General features: G+C 37.5%; 1 protein-coding gene across 1 annotated transcript in view; it reads right to left on the bottom strand.

Moving 5' to 3' along the window:
• GRB14 (growth factor receptor bound protein 14) overlaps positions 1-21,516 on the bottom strand; it is a 63,658-nt gene extending 42,142 nt beyond the window's left edge. Inside the window, exons 1-2 of the mRNA XM_074910969.1 lie at positions 21,509-21,516; positions 20,161-20,293 (exon numbers count right to left, since the gene is read on the bottom strand). Coding sequence (XP_074767070.1) covers positions 20,161-20,293; positions 21,509-21,516 — 141 coding nt within the window. The remainder of the gene's footprint in view (positions 1-20,160; positions 20,294-21,508) is intronic.
• Positions 21,517-22,556: the final 1,040 nt, after the last annotated feature.

A 22,556-nucleotide genomic window follows, 5' to 3' on the forward strand; every position in this document is an offset into this window, starting at 1 on the left:
ATTCATTTTTAGGTGACTGCTTGATTATAAAGAGTACACATTCAAAGCAAAAATTAATCCTAGAACCATTCTCAAGTATAGTATCAGATCTAGATTTATTTGGCCAACATCATCAGAGAGGGGAGGAGTGCTGAAATACCTTCCCCTGAGGAGGCCCTGTCCCTAGCTCTCTTCTAAACAGTCCCTGGACCTATTCAGACCTCTTCCACAATGACAGAAAGTTCCAGTCTGTCACTCTCCTTCTTCCCTGTCATCCACAAACTGAATCTCTAGCATCATGTCAGCCTCTATCATGACTAGGGAACTTAATGTCTGCAAGTACAGTATGATGGATGACTGAATTCTAGGCAGTTCATGAATCCTTTCATAGTTAACATGGAAGTTGTATGCTTCCTCAAACAAGTATCTGAGATAGATACTTGTAAAACTAGTTTCACACAGTTTTTATGTATTATCAAGAGGAAGCAAGAATTCCAGATCACCTCAAACAAAATAGAGCTATCTTAACACATTAGATACACAAAGGTGGCAAGACCTTTCCTTGAGCCTACATACTAGCTTGGCCTTCCAGCAATTTTAAACATAAGCTTCTTTTGAAAAACACATTACCAGTCTCCTGAATTCAGTTTGAATCTTTGCCCACTCCCATATATATTCGTCCTCCTCAACCTTCTTCAACTCTTGCTCTGGCTCAAAACCTTTAATATTTGTATTAAATTCTTCCAGTAGCAGCATATCCTGATGCTTTATCCCAGTAATTTATCTTTGAGATCTAATTCTATATTGAATTTCCAGTCAGGCCCATCTTACTGCTTTACCCATGGTTACCACCACTGTCTTCTCTCAGATCCCCCAATAAGTCATGAAACAAAACATTCCATTAAGCATAAGAACTTACAATGATTGAAATACTTCACCTCAACCACCACAGGTTTTCCGGCCACTGTTCCTAAAATCTCTAAAGCACACTCAAGTGAATCTCCCACTTAAACTTCTCATCTGTCTTCAAATCTTTGTGGGATGTTACTCCTTCTGTTATTTTATTTTTGTGTTTCTTTTATTACTGTACAAAAAGGGCACAGGTGTTGTTTATGCATCTTTAAATGACTATTCTTCAAACTGTCCTTATGAAGACATGTTTCATACATGAATGCTTTGTCTGCCTCCAGTTATTTTATAAAAGGTATCAATTTAATGACACCATTATCATGTCACTTAAAGTGCCTTATGTAATTCCTCGATTAGCACACTGGCCTTTCATCTCAGGGAACCCAAACGCAAAATCCAAATATTACTTTTATGCTCTTGGACTTGCAGACAGACATTGCTAATTCTCTGTACAATTTGCCTTAAGAGACCATTATTCCTTCAGGGAGGGGCGAGTGTTGATTAAAGCAGCATGTGATTTCAAGCCAGAAAAATAGAGGGAATAAAGATGCAAGAGAATCTTGAAATTTGCATGCTTATACCAGTCCTAGATTTGAGCAGTGTATATACATCCTCATTTTCTAATCAATATTTCTTCGATTTAAAAGACACTATGCAATCTCTAAAAGAATCACTGGAAATTATTCAGCTGCAATACATACCACCTATGTACACAAGACTTTTTAACACTGTGTGATCTAGTATGCTATGAAGTTCCCAGCTGCTGTGGAAAAAACTACAACTCTCACTGTTATACACCTTGCATTCAACATCAGGTGCATAAGTACTCTTCTACTTACCACATATAAAGTCTAATAGACTTGTGGGTGTTTATCTTGAATAAATGATTGGTCTTTAACTGTAAAACAATGTTTTGAATGATTATGACCTTTTAAATCTCATTTCTTAAAAGCATTTTTAGGAGTACAAGGTTTTTCATACAAAAGACAAAGAAGATGTTTACTGTAACCATGTTGGATTAATTATATGTCCAGTCTACAAATCTGGTTGTAATAGTACTCAGTATGCATAATTCCCCATGCTTATTAAGCAAGTCATTTTTCTGCCTGTGCTAAAAGACCTTTTGGAATCTAAACGAGGCCCTGCAGCTTTAGTTAAAAATACATTACTTAAGAATAAAACACATCAACTGTAGTAAGTACTTCATATCAGATTTTAAAAGAGAAAGAAGTATGAAATAACTTTGGACATATTAGATGTTTGGAATGAAAATGAGAAAAACCCATGTATTCAACAAACTGGCAGAACAGCCAGATTATCACATTGATAATGCAAAATTTTACCTTTTATGAAGGAAGAAAAAAAAAGACAAAAAAGACTTGCAATTTTTGCAGTACCATAATTAAACTAAACTTCTTACACAATTACCCATTCCATAAATTTAAGAAATAATGATTGGGGGTGATCAATAGCTTAAACAATATTCTATGAGTTAATGCTTAAGTTCTTCTTGACTATGCAGTGCTAACATAACATCTTTAAATTTCCAGATCCTTCTTGCACTATAGAAAAATAGAAGTTGAACTATTTTAAGTCAAAGGTGGCGTCTACGGTTCTAATGTCCATGAGAAGCAAAAAACATGCATGTACACATGCATGCACAAATGTTACCCCTTACAAGCAAAGCTCTTTCTTTCCTGCTTTCCTGTCTTCCCTCCCTGCACTACTCCAGTTCCAGAAATTAGGGTATTGTTACAAAAATAATAAAAGCACCTTCTGAGGAGAGAAAAGAGATACTTTCAGGAGGAATTCTACATGCATCGATACAAACACCACAAGCATAAATAGGACTATTAAATTTGGCATATAGTGAGCCCTCAGTGAGGATATATATGCCTCTGAGAATTTTTGCAACTGTGTGTAACCCAATACATACCTACCTAAGGCAACATCCTGCACTTCCACCTCCAACTTCCATTATTTTTATTTTGGGGTTACAAAGTGCACAGATAAATAGAAGTTTACAGCGAATTTGATAGTAGTGTAAAAATATTTGTGTTTTAAAACAGGAGAGAATGCACAGAAAACAATTTTACTCACCATGCATTTGTCAAAAGATAAAACCCCTTAAGTTTCATCGGAGAATGATGCTCACCTCTCAACAGCAAAAAAAAAAAGCAAAGCAATCCATTAAAATATACAAATCAGTTAAAACTGAGTTTCCTAGCCTTCTGAATGCTAGATTGAGCAAAATTACACATCTCTCCCCTCCCACATAGCACCAAGTACTGCTGTGTGCATACCAGAGGGTCCAACACAACTACACACTGCAAGAACAAAGACTCTCATCTTCTAACATACAAATAATGAAAGAACAGCCAAAAATAAAATAACTGTGACAACTGAAGATTTGAGACCAGGTGGGGTGTTGGGGGGAGGAAGAGAGGAAGGGGAGGGAACCGCAGGATTGAGAGGATGACAGCTGAGAAGTTAAATTTAAAACAATTTTAAAAGAGTATTTTTGAGGCATGTAACAGAAATATGTCAAATTGTTAGGATAAAACTGTGTAAGAACACATCTTGCACACATCTAAATCTGAAAGGGAAGTTATACCAGAAAAGTAGTATATGATCATGTTATTAAGACAGTAGTATAATCTAATCTGTACCAATCAATCACACTAAAATTGTACGTTCACTGGCTTCCCCTCCAACTCAAACAATGAAGTAATCTAAAAGAATACTGTATGTCCAAAATCAATAAGAGTTATGTGTTCATGTACTACTTTAGACCCACTGGACTTATGCCAGAAGAAATATATGCTGTTCCCTGCGTAAATTGCTCATGAGAACCATTTAATACTGTAGCAATATCTCAATGAAATTCCATTTTTCACACTGCTGGTATATTAAAAGACTGTGCATAACAGGAAAGCCTATTAACAGTGATTCGGGCACATTATGCAGCAATGGATTTTTGAAAAATACCTACACATTTACAAAATAAATCGAACTAAAGAATTCCTTACAGTTTGTTTGAACTAACTTCTTAGAAGGTAATATATCTGATTTAGCAGAGAGTGGTATTTCCACACTTCACATCCATGCGTATTTTTAACTTCATAGATACCCCCGATGCACAGAGTTACACTAGACAATCCTAGGGCACATGGGTGTGATGATTTTGCATTGCTTCTGCTTTTTAGGAAGATCAAAAAAAAAAAAAAAAAAAGGCAAGCTACAGCGGATATGGAGAAACACGATACAGAGTTATCCTGATTCCCAAAATACACGATGAACCATCCACCGTTAAGGTGTTAGCCAGAGAGGGTGAGGAAAAAGTATGCTGTGTTTAAGGCTGATCCAAAGCCTGTGTAAGAAGACTCCAATAATCCTCCATTAGGAACAGTGCATTAGCCTTCCACAGAGGCATATTTTACTATTCTGAAATGCAATTATGACACTTTATATTTTAAAATGTCATTCATCTGTAAGCAAAATCAATTTCTTACACAGGGTACAAAATTATAGTAACAGAGAAAAAAGCACAGTAACAAATACTGAATTATGTACACATATATATATCTATGTATAGTATGTAAACATATATTTCACATAATGAAATTAAAAAATCTACATTCATCAGAAAAGAAAAATTCTTACTATACTAGAGAAATAAAAAATAAGTGAAAAATTAAATATAGCCCTCTTTATTTTAAACATTGTTTATTTACACTAAGCAAATGTATTACCAAACCATACTAAAGTCTGAATTACAAGACTGATTTAAGTATCATACCCATTTCTGCAGAGTTAGTGGCATAACTGTAGACAGTGTTACTCTTCTTGAACACAAACTCATGTCGGTTTTTCACAGAACTCTCCAACCTTCACCCAGGTGATAACATGAAGCCGAACAAAGTAGTTAGCAATATTCCTCGAAGCCTAACTTCTCATAACTCAAATATTGGAGAGTCAGTGCAAAGAAAAGACTAAGGATTTAGTAAATGTCACTGTTTATGTGAATCTAGTCCTACTCAAAACCAATTACAGAAGACACTGGGGTAGGACTAACTAGAAATCAACCAACCAAAGAGCTTGAAAACTCGTCTTCTGTCCTTGGAAAGGCCCACACTGATATCTCTGGCTATAAAAATAAGCAGAAAAACATGCATTTCTATCACTCAGAACCTTGTCTTCACTGCCAAAACAAAACCAAAAAACAAATCGTCAGACTGTATTCTAGCACTTTACAGAGTGGTTACAGTGTTGGGTTTTTTTTCCCCCCTGGCTTTTTCCAACAAACAAAATACTCTTCAGTGCTTCTGATCTTAGGGTTTCAGTAAAGTAACGGAGCATAAGAATAGATGCACTGAATCCATGGAGTTTAATTCTATAATTCTTAACTACCTTTATTCAAAGCAGCAGCAAACTCCCCTTTTACTTAAAATAATGCAATTTCTACTTTTGCAATGCAACAAAGGGCTGAAAATGTGGCAGGTAAAATGTTACAAGTCAAGTCTAAGACTGTTTTCTGAACTCAACTTGTTGATCTCCCCCCCTCATGTATTTACTTTATGTATCAAATATCTGCATAACAGGTCTGGTTTCATTAACGTGGTTCTAAGGAAGTCGGGGTTTTTTCTTTCCTTCTTTGTCAAAAAGGGTGAAATATTGCATCGCCTATAAGATAAGGCAAGCTATAATCTTTTTGTAGAAGTCTCATAATATGCTTAAGAGCAGAAAAACAGTTTTCTGGTTTTATGTAGCATGACTAAGCAATAATCCTGTTGTAAAAATTATTAAACAGATGTTAGAACTGTGGTATTGGATATTTCTTTTAGAACTCGAAGAAGCAATTCACATCAGTAACACTGCTCACCACAGGTGAAGACTGCACACATCCTGAAAAAATTGTTTCTGTTAAGCATTTAGAACATCTCAAACAATAATGTATCAGATAGGCAGAGTACTGTAGTTTCACAGGAAGTTACTGCAAGTATATTATTTAGCACACATCTAATGTATATGTCCTAGAAGCATTCAGAACTGACTTGGCAAATACTACAATAATCCATGATAAAATTCACTAGATCATATTGATAGTCTTTTTCCATCAGTAATTGGAGATGAGCAGACTCTGTAGAAATCCCAAAATGTCTAGGAAAAAAAAATCTCATCTCCAAGACATAAGAAATTATATATTGGGAAATTAAAGATAAACAATGTGATTTCATGTAATTTTCTGTTTTGAGAGTTTTGTAAGTGGCAAAAAAATTATAACAAGTCACTGGCACCAGTAAGATACTTCAGAATCCATGGATTCAAAGCACCTATTTTCATGCTTAAATCACTTTCCTGAAATCCTAAAATCAGTAAAGCTTAGGCAAATTCTGTTGATGAAGAGGAAGAACAAACACCATAAATGCAAGAAGAATACAGCTCCTTCCCAAAAACTAAAACCTGCAGTGCACTGGCATTTTACCTGCAGATTTCAAATAATAATAAAATACTGCCAAGCATGGGAAGTAAAGACAAATATTTTCCTAAACTTTCCAAACCTGTTGTCCTTGACTGAGACATACAGGATGGAAAAAAAATGGTAAGAAACTGATGCCAAGTCACAAAGAAAAATTGTTTGGAGACAGATATTTGATCTTTGTTCAGTTAGCTTTAAAAAAAGAGCTTTTAAGAAGCTTTTAAGAAAGCCATAAAACCCATTTCTTTGACTCAATAATAAAGGTTCAGTTTTAACTTTGACTCATTTTACGTTGAGTCTATAGCAACAATACATCCCTAGCAACTAATCTTTTAGGTTTAAGGTATTATATTTATTTACTTTTGTTTTTCTCTCTTAAGCTCCAGTCCAAAATCTTTATCACTGTTATGAGAAATCGGAAGAATAAACAACTATTCTAGCAATCAAGTTTAAAGTGTTAATTCTGTAACATTTGGAATGAACATCTTTTTCTGCTAGAGATAGCTACAATAAATGTCAAGTGTTTGCAATTATGTTTTTACCTTTCAGGCACACAGTTTTTATTTCCTATGGGAGCATGTTCACAAAATTCTATAATACAGTTCTTCAAAATTTTGCTGTAAGATTCAGAAAACAACTTGTGGTACCAGAGCCTGATCCTGTAGACATTTTACTCACAAGAATATTAGAAATGCATATGTTTGCAGCACCAGAAAAAAAACCTCTCTCTACAATCTTTTTCCCTTGGATCTTACAGAAAATTATTTTGGAAACAGTAACTGTAAAGCTTAGTGCATTGCATTAGTGGCTTTATTAGGAAAGAACAAAAAAAAACCAAAACCAAGCCATTTTTCCTTACTCCCGGGTACTGAAGCTTCATGTGCAGCTTTTAATTCTATGAATAATATTGACCTATTTGTCTGCAAGGTGAAGCAGAGGATTATTTTCCCAGTGAGATTATCTGTATTTTATCATCTCCACTAGATACACAGACCAGACCTAATTAGTAAGTAAGCAAAACCTTAAGTGTTGTGTTTGTCTTTGTAATAAAAATCCAATACTCTCACATGACTTGATTTTAAACAAAAATACTACAATAATTTACATATACTAATGAAAATACACATAAATTGCACTGAAGAGTACTAAAAATGGCATTGAGGAATACTTCACCATGTGAAAGTCAAGAGGAGTTCTGTTGATGTGACATACAGAAAGACTTTGAAAACCAATTATGCTTTCAGAGAAACATATATATATAATGACTTTTTTTTTTTTTTCCTACAGGTAAAAGATTTGACTTGTCCATGGCAGGTTTGACTTGTCCACGGCAGGTGTGCAAAGAATTTTGTTGGGGCCGATAGACAGGAAGGAAATCAGATCTGGCTCACTTTCTTGAGAGCTCTGTAAAATGACTATGTTCATGCAGCTTTTCACTCCTATTTTTGTCACTAAGCTACCAGATTCAGTTCTGAAAACACCATGCAGATACTTTTTAGATGCTTCAAAATATAAACCACTTCTACTTCTTGCCACTAAAGAAAGCACAACTAAATTGAGTGGGCAAGACTTGAAAATCTCTTAGTAAGAGTTAGTATCTCCAAGTAAGGGTTTTATAACAACATATGGAATAGAGATATCCTGCTAGTAGAGGAAGGTCAGTGATGTACTTAAGGCACTGGATATGGAGTCACAACAGCTGATCTATTCCTGGTTCTGCCAGACATAACGCAGGAATGTGGGCATTTATAGGTAACAAGAGCAAATCTCACTCAGCTTTTGCTTCTGTTGATAAAAAAAATAAAAATCTAGAGAATATAAACTCATTAAGGTTTATAAAAAACTTTGATTCTATTTTTTGTACTTGTTTTTTCTTTAAGCTAAGACCAACATAAAGTCAGGTAAGTTATTTGTAGTACTATCTGCACTTCCTTGAGAGAATACTCCTGCTTGGCACAGCCAGTCACTTTGTCTCTTTACTAGAAGAAGAGTCTGTTAATACCATCAGCATGACTGTGGAAACACATACAGGGTACTTTTTACATAGGTACACTTGCATACGTTTGGCAAATAACTATTTTCTTTAAAACCACTTCACAAGTTTCAAAGTGATTGAGTTGCCTTTCTACTCCTATAGTCCCTTATACAAAGAAATGTAACAAGGTCATATTCCTCAGATAGGAAATACATTACACCTTCTTAGAGGGTTGATAATGATTGATTCCTATGCAGAAACAGTTCAGTAAAACAGACTATATTACCTGTAATGCAACATACGTATTATAATGTACCTAGGAACTTCATAATGAAGTTTGAGCCATTGTTACCTCTCTTCTTCTCTCTCTTCATGCAATTATCCACCTATTAAATGCTTCTATTTTAAGAGACTAAAACACCACAAAAAAGAGCGACCTCAATTCATAGTTTCACCTCTTCCTCTTCTACCCTTTCCATGGATGAGCATTACAAACAAGTCTAGGGGCAAAGCAAGATAACTACAGATCCCAAACCCTGCACTGAAAAGCCATCTCCAAATACGTAATTTCATAGCTCTCAGCAGACCGCTGTCTTTTTGCTGGCCAAGAAACATGCATCACATGAACTTTGAACTCCTCCTTTTTAATGCTAACCTTCAATTACTAACCCATGTGTCAGCTTCCCTCTTCCCCCTGGTTATAGCTATGATACACCTGGGTCAAACTGACTCTTAGACATACTTAAAACAAGATTCTTGGATTAAAATTCTCTGCAATTGTACTTTCTGACAGTCAAGATTACAGGCTGGTTGTATTAGAAAACAATTTTTTATCAAGTGCCAGTTTTCCCACAGGAAAATGTGTTTAATCATACAAACAGAACCAAAGCAAAGAGAAGCACTGTTGCAAGAAGGAAGTGAAGACAATGAAGAAGTGGACAAAGACACATAAGGCAGCTTCTTGATGCCACAGCTGAATCACTGGCTTCAGTTTTACTGTCTCCATATGTTAGTGTTCTAAAGGAGATAGTTTCATTTGAGAAAGAGAAGCCCTTCTCAAGTTAGTATTTCTGTTCCAGGTATCAACTAACAAAAGCAGTCAGTCAAGCAAGCACAAGAGCTCCACAAACCATGTATTTTCCTCATTGTACATTGATACTGCTTGGACTGAATCAGTAACACATTTTACCTTGGAGTCACAACCGTATATATCCTCTTAAATCTTATTTAGAGGATTCTATAAGAGTCTATAAGGTCATTGTCTCATGGGCAGACGTACAAAGTATAAAACTTCCCAAGTAGTAACTTAAGGGGAATTCTTTTCCAAAATCCTTTCAACTCATATTAAGAAGAAATAAAGCAAAACAAAACAAACAAACAAAGCCCACAAAAAAATCCACACCATATCCTTTTCACTGTTGCTCCTCATTTCCATGAATAAGGATAATATCCTAAGACCATACTAATTATGTGGACACTTGGGTAAAAATGGATCTCACTGCCCAGAGAGTTGCCCAGAGAAGACAACAGACAAACTTCCTTTGAAAGCTCCATGTTCTGAAGTTACCTGAATACAGTAAACTCAAAGTAATTTACTATAACCAATGCGACTAACCATGGACTAGAGCCTACAATGCCAATTAAAACTTTTAGCTGTGAAGTCTCTCTTTTCTTTTTTCTTTTCCCCAGAATTATTGGTTATAAAAAAAAAAACACTAAGAAGAGCCAACTTTTCTCATTTTAGAGTAATGACTTGCTATCTAGATCACTTCAAATTGAGGAAAGGATTTAAACCTTCTTCAGCATCACAAGCAGGACCCTTAATCTTCAACTCTGTAAAACACTCTTATTCCCTATTTGAGAAGTCTAAATGACCTTGCTCTCTCCCAGGTCTATTCTAACTAAGCAATTCATATTTTACCCATAAAATTAACATCTTAACACAAATCTTAACACAACACTACAGCAGAAGTAGAACAGCTTTCCTCGACAATCTGAAATTAGACAGCTGTTGCCTCCTGAACAAGTCTCTCTCACACACACACACAAATATCCCATACTTTGAGAAATTTTCAAAGAATAAAATCACTTTAAAATATAATTTAATGAGAACAATCAGATATAAATACTAAGTGGAACCAGTCAAAAATTACAGATATGGGAACTAAATTAAAGTACGAAAATCAGGAGATGGACACATTTACTTTAGCCTCAATGGGTAATTATTGTGCTAGATAGAAACTAGGCAGATTCTGTCTGCTTACCAAAGTGGAAGAGACTATTTCTGTCTCTACATGAATTATTAGCTACAACACACTATTCAGAGAGGGGCGGATGTTAGAGAAAAGCCTAATAATGAAAATCACACCATCCTGGAAAACATCTTCACTCAACGGATTATTCATCTCCCCTCTTATGATTATGGAAGGGTTCACATTACAAGAACATTGCAAAAAGCTGAACACTGCTCTCTAATGCAGCTCTAAATTTCACAGTATCAAAGAGCATAATGCAGTTTTCCATCCTCACCAGTTCTCCTCACAAACTTGTGGGATCTTAAAGCCTTGTTATGAACATTCCCTGCAAAGATTTTCAGCTGCCATTTTTTCAATCAATCGACTCAAGCCTGATTGAAAAGCACACTGATAACAAAGTCAATTGAGTTACAAGAAAACCCTTATGGAGTTGCATGAACTTCCCTCTCACCACACAGCAGTAAATTTTAGTGATTATATGAATAAATTCTTGCAAACTTCCAGCCTGTTTCTCAACAGTTGATACCATTTCTGTGCCATTATCAAGCGCTTGCAGCTGGTTATAAACTCCAAGTCTTAATGCAATCAGTAATAGGAGTTATCATAACATAACTAATATAAAAAGGCTAGTTATAACCTAAGAATGCAGTCATTGAAAAATCCAATTCTGATCACAAGGCAATCTACTGTATCTTGTTTCCCTACGGATAAGAAGTTAGAAGAAGCAAAGAGACAGACATACTAGTATGAAGCACATGCATATATACCAGAAACAGGCAGGAACAATCCATCAATATCCTTATTAGAAGCACAGGCACATCTCTAAGATAACCAATATAGATTTCTCTCTCGAGACTTAAGTGTTAAATATCATGTACACTATAGGGCTAAAATATGAGCTGATTAAGTGCAAATGAATGTTCTGTGACTGAAACAGGAGAAAAGAAAGTTCATGCTGTTACTAGAGCAGAGAGATCTAATTTCTTCTCCCTCCTAATTCCTCCTCCCACAACAGCTCTTCTTGAAAAATTTTATTTGGCCTGAATAGCACTTTTTTTTAGTCTTCCTGTTTGAGATGACTCCCATTAGCACTCTAACATGAGAGACACACTTAAGTACATTGTCACACTGTTCCCTTTATCTTCATCTCCAAATTAAAGGCAGTCATAAAGGCGTGAATTCCCTCAGAAGTAACAGCTTTAAAGACGTTGAAGACATAAGAAGAATATGGTCAGTGGTCAACTGTCATCTCCCACTTAACACTGTAGGATTTCACCACTTGCTAGAGATATATCCCATCTTGTTAACAGAAATAAAATCAGCTGCTAGAGAAGTTTGGAATCATGGCGCCCTGAAATCCCCAGCTGGAAGCTGTATCAGTTCTTGAATCTGCACGCACACACACACACACACAACCCTTATTCTAAAGATACTCATCTAACTAATCTGCAGATGTCAAGGCATGGATATCAGTTGTTGACTACTACACTCTATGAAATAGGTTTATTGTCAGTTTCTATATTTTTTCTTCCACAAAGGAAACTTGGTCCTGAAAGCAAAGGCAAGTAAAGCACAGAAGAGATGTAAGAAAATGAAAAGTCCTTTTTATATCCTAATAGTCCTGTATTCAATTGGTTCAATTTCTGTTACAGTTCTAGCTAGATCTCTTAAATACACTGGCACAGCATAAAGATTACCACTGCAAAGAGTTAAAAAGATCATGAAGCAAAAATTGGGGAAAAAACACCCAACCCTGTATTAGTGGCTCTGGAATTATCATGTGAAAGAACAAATAAATCCTCAGCTATCAACTGTAAACAACTTACCAGAAGATACACATGTGTAAGAAATATAAAATTGTTTTACCAATCACAAATATTTAAGACTGTTCTCTATACATGATTAAGTTAATTCCACCTGGTGAAAACTAACCAGGTTTAATGTTGATATTTATGCAGAGGTATGTTTTGTTTATGTAAAATCTAAGTTACTCTTATTGTAGTATTGTACAGAAGTAGGATGGGGATATTCCTCTGCTTGTTTCTATAGTTCTTAAGTTCTTATTTGAATAGATAATAACTTTCAGAACATCAAAAATGCAACAATCTGAAGATATGCTAAAAAGTACACCAAAACTAACATAAATTGATCTGAATTTGAGCTCCATTCTTCAGTTAATGCCCCAATACTAGGATAACAAAGTTCTACTATGATAAAATAGTAACATTTCTAATAACCTTATGTTAGTTTAAGTACTGTAAAACGTATGGTAAACTACTTGGTATTTTCTCCATCTGTTGCACAGCTTTTAATTCAAAGCAGGTCAAAGTTGTAAACCTTCAATAAGAAACATCCAAGTTGCCAGCTTTACCAGAGCTGTAGCATTTGAGGCAATTTAACTATTCACCATTGACTACTCTCATCTCATTCAATAATACACAACTATTGAATTGTTTATGTTATAAAAATAGCAGAACACAAAGTAGAGCAGGTGTTTACAATACTGGTCAATGAGATGACAAAAGCAGACCAGAACAGGACCACAGAGTTTTATAAGACCAGAAAAGAACGTTGAGGAAAAACAACATGGATAAAAAACACAAGAAATACAAAAATATGTATGGCTCATTCTCATTTTTATCTGGTTGAAAATAAAAACTGCTGTGGCAACAAAAAAATAAAATTATCTATGGAGATTTCATACACATAGAGATATGAACTTTAATTCTAAAGGTATATGCTTAAAAACACTGTAATTTAAGATTTCTAAGACTGTAAAAAACAATCCCTTGGGGAATTAAAAAAGCTCTCAATACTTTGGGAGGACTACTACTTCAAAAAGCAACAGAATTCAGGTCTTCTAGTTTAATAATGCCTTTAAACAACAATCCACATAATTTCTTCAATATGAATCATAATGTTAATCTAGAATAAATGATACAGATGTTACTAAAAACTATCCTGATTAACCTAGACTGTCTGTCACTGAAAGTCAGATGAGAATGTTTATCTATTTTGATTAAAAGACAGTTCAGACAGTGGTCTGTAAAAGGGAAGATGTCAATAGCATCCTGTTGTTACAATACTGACATCCTGAATCACCCCTTACCACAGTATCACTTAGTGACAACGCCACCAGTGAGAAACCACCTGGAAAAAGATCTGTCAATAAAATATTTATTTAATCATGCATCTGTCTATGGCAGGTATGGAGCTGCTACAAAATACTGAACTTCTCAGTGCTCCAGTCTAACCCTAAACAAACGCACCCATCCCTGGGAACACTTACCAATAAGAACCGTGCTAGTACCTATCACATCTCATTCCCTTCTGAAAATTATGAGGATTCAAGCTCCATTTATCAGAGTTTAATCTTATAAAGCCAAACTCAATAAAACTGAGTTATCAAAAGTGACTCAGCAACATTAGAGCAGAAGTTCCCTGCAGTTTCTTGGCTTTTAACTATCAAGTCTTTTGTATATTCAAAGAAATTGAGACTGGTTTTATCATTGTCTGCCCTAGCCACCTTGTAATTACACAGTACTGTAGAAGTGTCACAGGACCAGAATACCAGGTAGTCAACTCAGAATTAAAAAGATTAATATTAAACAAACATTTTTTGGAGAATAAAAGTTTCCACATTTACAGAGAAGGTTTTTTTACACAAAGAATTAGATCTACTGCAATGTACCAGAGGTTTTTTGTTCCAAACATAATTTCCCACATGGCACAGAAGAGGCAGTTTTTGTATTGAGAAAACAGTCCTAACAGAAAAGACAAAAAACTTCAGTTTTCACTTTCAGGCTGATGAAGCCCAAAACAATCAAAATCAAAGGATGATTAAAATCATTCCAATTTGACAAACATTAGCAAAACATCTACCAGAATCTTTGACAGTACTGATGATTTTTTTATAGCTACAAATAGTAAAAATTTAAGCCTAACATTTTCCTGATGTAAGTTAAACAAGCTTGCAGAGGCAATATCTTAGTAACCAGAAAAGTCAGAATGACCTTGTTTTCTTGCTCATTAGAAAGGAAAAAAAAAACAAAAAACCAAAAAACAAACTAACAAAATCCACGCTATTTTTTGTGAAGTTAGAACGTTTAGAATCTTTGTTTGGGTTGTTTTTGGACAGTAACAAAAGTACAAGGTTAATATGTAATAACACTGAGGGTTGATGTGAAGTTTGGCAGAAAGCGATTTATTTTCTCTGTAAGAAAGATACACTTAGGAATGAACCAATGTAAAGAAGATAAAGTAAAATATAGAAAGAAAAAGACACAAATGGGTGATTATCCTGAAGTTTCCTCAGGTTGATAGACAGCTTGTGCTAGGCCACCTCAATATAAACCAGGTGATATTCCTTATTCCTCTTGATTTTTACCTATATAGACCTGTGACTTTCTGCCACAGTGTTAAGGTGACTGGTCAAAGCACAAAGGTACATGCATTAAAATAGCAAGTTTTGATAGGGCTCTAACTAATTTTAATCTACTGTAACAGCAATAAATCTTTCCTTGGTGGGAGGGTACAGCCATTTCAATGAAAAACAGCACACAGAAACTGGAGCAGAGGACCACCAGATGAGACACCACAAAAAGGAGTTCAACTGAGCTTGGACCTGAGTTGTTCAAATTGGTTCTGTACAGGATGCTTTTTCTGTTAATCTGTAAACTGGTTGGAAGGGCTCTTTCCCCTCCCTTCTGCTTTTCAAATTCTGTCTTTTTTTGTGTAATTTAAGGGAAAGACATGGGAAAAACAGATATATGCTTAGGAGCTGGAAGGAAAAAAATATTGAGAACTGATAAAGGAGGATACGTGCAATGCTCTCCAACCTGGAAAGAAATCTGGCAAGGAACAGACCAACTGGTATTGCAGAGTATATTTAACTAATGCATCTTTTGGTTGGAAAAGATGTTTCAACCCTTGGAAAGTCATGAATTTCCATTCAGTTATTACATTTCAATTAAAAAATCCTTTCATTTTTTCATTGTTTAAAAGTCAAGAGAAAACAGAGATTTCAGCCAAAAAAATCTGTCATTAAAATGTCTAAGTACCAGATATTTAGCCATTTAAGTCTGGTAATAGAATTACACACAAAATTTTGAAGAATGATGTTCCAAGGGGGTTCACGGTCTCCTAGTGTACTATAGCTGTAAAAAAATATTAATGGTCATTCAATTACAACCGTCAATGCTCAATATTATTCATAAACTTAGAATAGCACACATTTAAAGAAACATCTGCTCTTTGTCATAAAGTTCGTCTCAGTTCTTCTTTACCAAAGAGTTTTACATTAAAATCTTTGTTAATGCAAAAAGAGAAGTGATGTTCCACTACAATCAAATGTGTATTTGAGGTCTCTTTATACAATTGATTTCCTGGAAAGAACATCGTGGGCGTATATTTGGATTCTAAATGATAAGAATATCTACTTGTTTAAAACATCAAGAAAGACAAAAGAAGCAAGATAAAACTCCAAAGACTTGAGTGTTCTTCACCTTGAGATTTACTTGAGTTTTATTTTTGCACTTCTAATTTAATTTAAAGAAACAAGGCACTAATTACCTTGAACTACTTTTGTGATGAAACACTTTCTGGCTTATCCTTGAGCAGGGCAAGAACTGTCATTCCAGTGCAAATGATTCAGGTTTTGTTTTCAGAAAGAAAAAGCCAAGCTTTCATAAAACGATAATAACCTGGTTTTAGTTCATTTGACCAAAGAAAACCAAAAGTATACTGAAGACAGAAAATGCTTTCTTACAGTTTACATTTTCCCCTACTATTATTCATTTTGACCACAATTAGAGACAAAATACAAAGTGTTTTATATTTTCAGGTCCTTGTCACTTCTTAGAGAACAAAGACTCTGAGACACGATTAGATTTTCCACATGAGTTCACAAACTCCACCTAATAACAGCAAATGATCAATTCCTCAGAGGAATTGTTGGCCATGCTGTGTGGGATGTGAGGGAAAAGCTGGGGTTTTTGGCCTTTCCAGATACAAGTCTTCCACCCTGAAGAATAAAATTCAGCTTTTCTGAACATATATAAACGTAACATTATTCACGCAAAAAGCACCCAACTCCCTCCTGTATTTCTTCCAAGGATACCAGACTTGATGATTTCTTATGGAATGGATTATGCAAAATCCACAAGGTGGTCTTGCTATCCATACATTCAGCTGTTGATTTCATCTCCATATTATTCCCTTCAGGATGAGGATGTTAAATACATAATCCCACTCCCACTTGTGAAATGTCTCAAAGTTCCACCTTCCCAAACACAGGTGTGACACCATGACATGAGCTCCACAGGGTCACCTCCATGAAATGCTCCACAGAGAACAGGTCATCTGAGGCACAAATCTGCACGTTCTCAGCAGTTCAGTGCAGGCCTGCTCACTCCATTCTCCCAGGTGCCAGTCCTCCCTCTAGCATGATAAAATTTGACACTATGCTGACTACACTTCTACTTCTTATTTTGATACCCATCATTCCCCTCCCTTCATTTTTAAAATTAAAAGAGAAAAAAAAATAGTCAAGGTTGCCTCTTAAAGAAAGTTCGTTCTAATTACTGTTAACTGGCATGATTATGAGTCTGAGGATATAACACAAAACTCTTCCTAACTGAAGGGGGTGAAAGGAGGTGGACAGCTGTGTTGATGAGGCAGACTGAATAATGTTCAGACACACAGATGTCCTACTTCCCAAGCACAGAGTCAACTCACTATTCTGCTATGTGGCTTTTGCCAATTTTCTTTTATAAACTTATTTCCAGTAAGTCAACTCCACAAACAGACATGCTGTTCAAGCAGCATGTTCAATGTTTTGAGAGGCTTATGATAAAAGATCATCAGAAGACTGTAAGAACTTCAGCTTAGAAAAATAAGAATTCAAAATAATGTTAATAATCTATTTAGAAGAGGAAATATTTCAGATGTCACAGGTGCTATGAATAAGGAAGAAGATATTTGTGACGACTTTTTTTTTCCCTGGAAGTAGAAAATCTTTTCTGGAGAGAAAAACAAGACAGAGGAGGAATAACTTTTTTGTTTGGTTGGGTTTTTTTTTTTCGGAAACACCTGTTTTGATGATAGTTACCTACGAGTCGTAAGTAGAAATTCACTCTGTAATTTTTCTTTATTATGCCTGAAATTAACAATACAGCAGGAAAAAAAAAAAAATCTAAGGAAGAATCACTGAAAACATATGTAGATCATCACAGAGGCAACAGAAAAAATTCTGTCAACACTATACCAAAAAAGTTTTAAGCATAGCTGGTTTCTCTTAAGAATTAGGAAACTAGCAAACTGTAATTAATATTCATGACCTTGGGGGCTATATTCAATGACATCTTTGTACATGGATTAGGTACTTGCAGACAGACCTGCGACAAAGTTGTGAAAATAAGAACGCAGGGTGGAAATGAGACATTTGCACAATCTCCACAGCCAACTGTGGGAAGTCAAAGTCACAGCCAGTTCATTTCTCTTTGCACACCTGCCTAGCGTTCGCTTTCTCTCCTTTTTAAATCAAGTAATTTTAAAAACATAATTGAAGACTTCAACCTGAATTTAAAGAAAAAGTTTAACTCAACAGTTGACATTTGGCTTTAACCTTTAATAATTTTAGATGAAGAATTTAGCAACAGTCATGCTGAGTGTGACAAAAGGTCTACTTAGCCCAGTACCATTTCTCCTGCAGTGGTCATAAACACACACCTAGGTAAAAGGCGTTTTGAGAGAAACCATGGTCTTGAAATGCCTCCAGAAAATAACAGGAAGACTCTTCTCAATTTTTATGGTAACTGGAAAATTGATCAGGCCCTCCACAGACACTATTACTACTTTAGCTCACTCCTGTCAGTAAACCTGATCCTGCTTTTACCAGAGCACGCACTGTATTCTTAAATGGAAAACTGGGAGAAATGGAAAGACTGTGAGCAGAAATTGCCACAAAGGGTATGACAAGAGCCTCTGTGAAGAAACAGAAGTGAAATCAGTGAAGCTATGTACTTAAGTTTCTGAAAGACTGAAGCTACCACTTAGCTGGCTTAACTGATCAAGCCAGTCAGTAATTTTAAACACGACAGGCCACAAAAACAGATAGTTGACCTTTGTGTGTTAAATCATACTTGGGAAACCTACTTTCCAGTTGCAGGCACAAAGATTACCACAATTTAAGCCAGCAACATGAGTAATTTAAACTTTTTTTTTTTTTTAAATGTGACTTCTAGTCCTTATGTTCTGAAAGATAATGTTACCAATTCAGTGGTTTTCCTGCCTCTGCAGAGACAGTCAATGCTTCCGCCTTGCCCAAGCACGAAACTAGCACAATTTTATCCCGTACATTAGCAATGTTTAGATACACACTGACCAGAAAATACTTCAGGTTAGTACTGCTGTTGTAAGAAAGAACTAAAACCAATAAAAGTAGTCCAGAAAGACACCATGGCTATTTTTAGAGAACATGCAAAATACGGCAAGATAGAATCAGTTGTTTCCCAGACATACACATGTTTTTCACTGGAGAAGCGGGGAGGAGGTTCCTGCTTAAAGTGCTGGCCAAGACTTTGCTAGTAAAGTTCTCTGCAGGTGCACAGAAACAGACACGGCTGGTCAGCTTCAGAAAAGTTAATACAGCTACAAGAAACTTCAACTTCCAGACAACTTCTTCATGCAAATCTAAAAACTGAGTAAGCAGCAGTGTAAGTTCTTATACCTCCAATGTCACTACTAAAACTGTGAAGACAGGGATCTTGCAGACCACCAAAAAAAGAGAATGTGAAGGAGGTAATACCCTTAATCCCACACGTGTTCCTTACCAGAACTCTTTCCAGTCTCAAGAAAATTGAGGTGAGACAGATAAACTTTCAAAGAATGAAACAGATCTTTGACACCAGTAATCTCCATTAACTGGAAACTCTTCCTCTTCAACCTCTACCCCCTGCTCAGGATAACAAATACACTGTTCACACATACCAAGAGCACTGCCAGGTCTGTCTGCCCACTCAGTACTTCCCTTGGCTTACAGTTTAAGGTATTTATGGAATTACAGTAACATCAGCCATACACAGATAAACACACATGCATATAAATTATAGACATGTACACATCATTTGCTCCTTCCTTATCAATTTCAGTTTTATTTAATTATCCTAGCAAAATTAGACCTTCAGACAAAAGAAGCTGCTCAGTGACTGTTAAAACCCTCCATGCTATAGCACTGATGACAGTAATTGGAGGTGGGGAAGAAGGGAAGAAATTAACTTCTCATTTAAGGACATAAAGTACTGCCTGCCTGCCCCTGATTCTGTTCTACTCGAAAAATGTGCACAGTCACATGTGGACTCTGTGAAAGAACAGTCACGTCTTAAGTCACAGATTCTGAAACCTCATTTTCTACAACCATCAATGACCTACAGAAAAAATTTCACCATATTACAGAAATATGGAACACCTTTATTAGAAGAATAACTTCATATCTAATTGAGCTTTTCCTCAAGCTTTCATGAAACCAATTTAGAATTTGTCAAATAATAATTTATAAATCTTACCTGCTTTTTTCTTGAAGTTGCCTTGGGCAACAGACTGGCTGACAAAACTGATGTAAATGGAGAGCAACACAGCTCGGGAAAAGGATTTGGAATTGATGGGATCTCCAAAATATTGTCATCTTTCTTTTTTCTCCTATTTCAACAAAATAGAGAATAGCAAGTGATAATTGTAACAACTGCTGTTAAAATTGCAATATCCAACCACAATGCATTAAATCCTAGGGCACTAATACCATGACACTTCCTGGTTGCAGCAATTAGCTTTTTTGTGCAGGTGTTGTTTTTTTTTAATCAGTAGGCTGAATCTATTAACATACAGTGTTTAACACTACTTGAAAGCAATCCAAGTATTCAGCTCTGAATATATAGCTTTCTGAATATGTGTAAGTCTTTGCAGAGTAAGAGCACAGATATATTTATATTGGCTCCTAAGGGCATTAGTAAATATTTTGTTGTCCCTGTGTTCATGCCATTCCCTATGCACACATATTACAACAGTGGATGCATGTAACTTCTCATTAATACCTCCTGAGTACGTCACAACTGTATTTTAAACAACTTTTTTCCACCAGAATCAGGAGTCAAAGTGACAAAATAGTGCAAAGCAATACACTAATTTCTGTTTTGAATTAGTTTTGTATTTGAATATCCATAGCTCCATCATAAAATAAATGTCTCAATAGTTGCTGGCTACTTAAATCTGGTTGTCTTGGAAGTATCACCAAGCAGCATTTTGCAAGAGTAGTGAAGATAATCACTACTGTATTTGCTGAAGAGCTCAGTTATGCACCAGTTTATCACATTAATAACATGGTTGTTTAGACTGCTGTGTGCATTACGGTGCATGGTTTTCTCACATAAAATATTGAACAGCACTTTTCTCACATAAAATATTGAACAGCACTTTGTCTACTTGATTTCACGTGGAAAGCACCACCCAAAGCACCTCAGGTATTTGAGTCTGTCAACATATAATCAGATTTTTCTACATGTGAGTTGATGGCTCCAAGATTAGTATTTATTGCCTTCATTACGATAATTCCCCATTTCACATACTAATTGGTACAAAGTGGGGAAAACCGTCAAAGTAAGGTAATGATGCAGAATGAAGATGCTTTACTTTCTGGAAACTGTCACCGCATTCATTTAAAGTAGTATTTAGTGTCAAAGAGTGAAAAAATCCTCTGTGCAGGATTTTAAGATTTTGTAAACTTCAGCCTACCAAAACTGATCAGATGCTTCATGAAAAACCTAACTCACGATTTCCTTTAGTAAGAATAGAGGCTGAATGCCTTTAAGAACAGCCTGAGAGGTAAGAAACAGGGTGCACATCACTGACAGCAATTACAGCGACATCGCTAACGGTGAAGAGATTTATCTCACAAACACGTAAAAAAGACACTGCAATGAGAAAGTAGTGGCTCGGTTCAGTCAGACAAGGCAGACTCAGCAACGTCGTCTCTTTTCACCTCAAACTGGGAAACCTCTCTAAAAAAAAAAAGAAAAAGCGGGGGGCGGACGACACGGGGGGACACACGGGACGACAGACAAACGCATCCGCAGCGCGGGGAAGTGTCTGCAGGGCCGGGAAACAACTTCTGAGTTCGAGGGGGGAGCGAGCCGGGCCCGGGCCAGGCCGCTCCCCTCCGGCGCTGCGCCCCCTCCCCAGCCCGCCGCTGCCCAGCCGCGGGGCGCCCGCACCCTCAGGCCCCCCCGCGGGACGCCTGCCCGCCCCTAGACGGCAGCAGGCGGGCCCTTGAGGGAGCGGGCAGGGCTGGCGGCGCCCGCCCCGGCTCCGGCCTTACCTGTCGGGGGGCGAGGGCGGCGGGTGCCCCCCGGGGCGCCGGGGCAGCGGGCAGGGGGAGCCGGCCGCGCCGCAGGGGCCGCCGCCCGCAGGCTCCGCCGCCCGCCCCGCGCCGCGCGGCGCAGCGGGCGGCACAGCGGGAGGCACGGCGGGCGGCGGGGCGGCCATCAGCGGCGGCGACGTCCTGGCTGGGCGGCCGCCCGCGCGGGAGGCACGTCGGCGAGCGGCCCCGGCGCTGCCGGGCGTGCCGGGCGGAGGCTGCTCTCCGCTCCCGCTGCGGAGGAGGCGGCGGGGAGGGGGAAGCGCCGCCCGGGCGGCGAGCGGCACCGAACGCCTTCCCCGGCACACGTGCGCGGGCGGCGGCGGGGGCGGGCGGCCGCCGGCTCCGCGCTGCGACGGGGAGGCAGCGCGGGGCGGGCGGGGGCCGAGCCGTGCCCTCGCGGCTGCCTGCGCGGCGGGGCGGGGGGGTGAGCGGGGGACGCGGGACCCGCGCTCCGCACCCTGCCGGCAGAGCGAGGCGGGCCCGGCAGGTGCGCCGACCCGGGAGCCGCCGCGTCAGCCGGACCGCTCGGGGCGCCGGGCTCGGCCTGAC

This window comes from Athene noctua, chromosome 7 (assembly GCF_965140245.1).
Source record: "Athene noctua chromosome 7, bAthNoc1.hap1.1, whole genome shotgun sequence".
In the NCBI taxonomy this organism is placed as follows: Eukaryota; Metazoa; Chordata; class Aves; order Strigiformes; family Strigidae; genus Athene; species Athene noctua.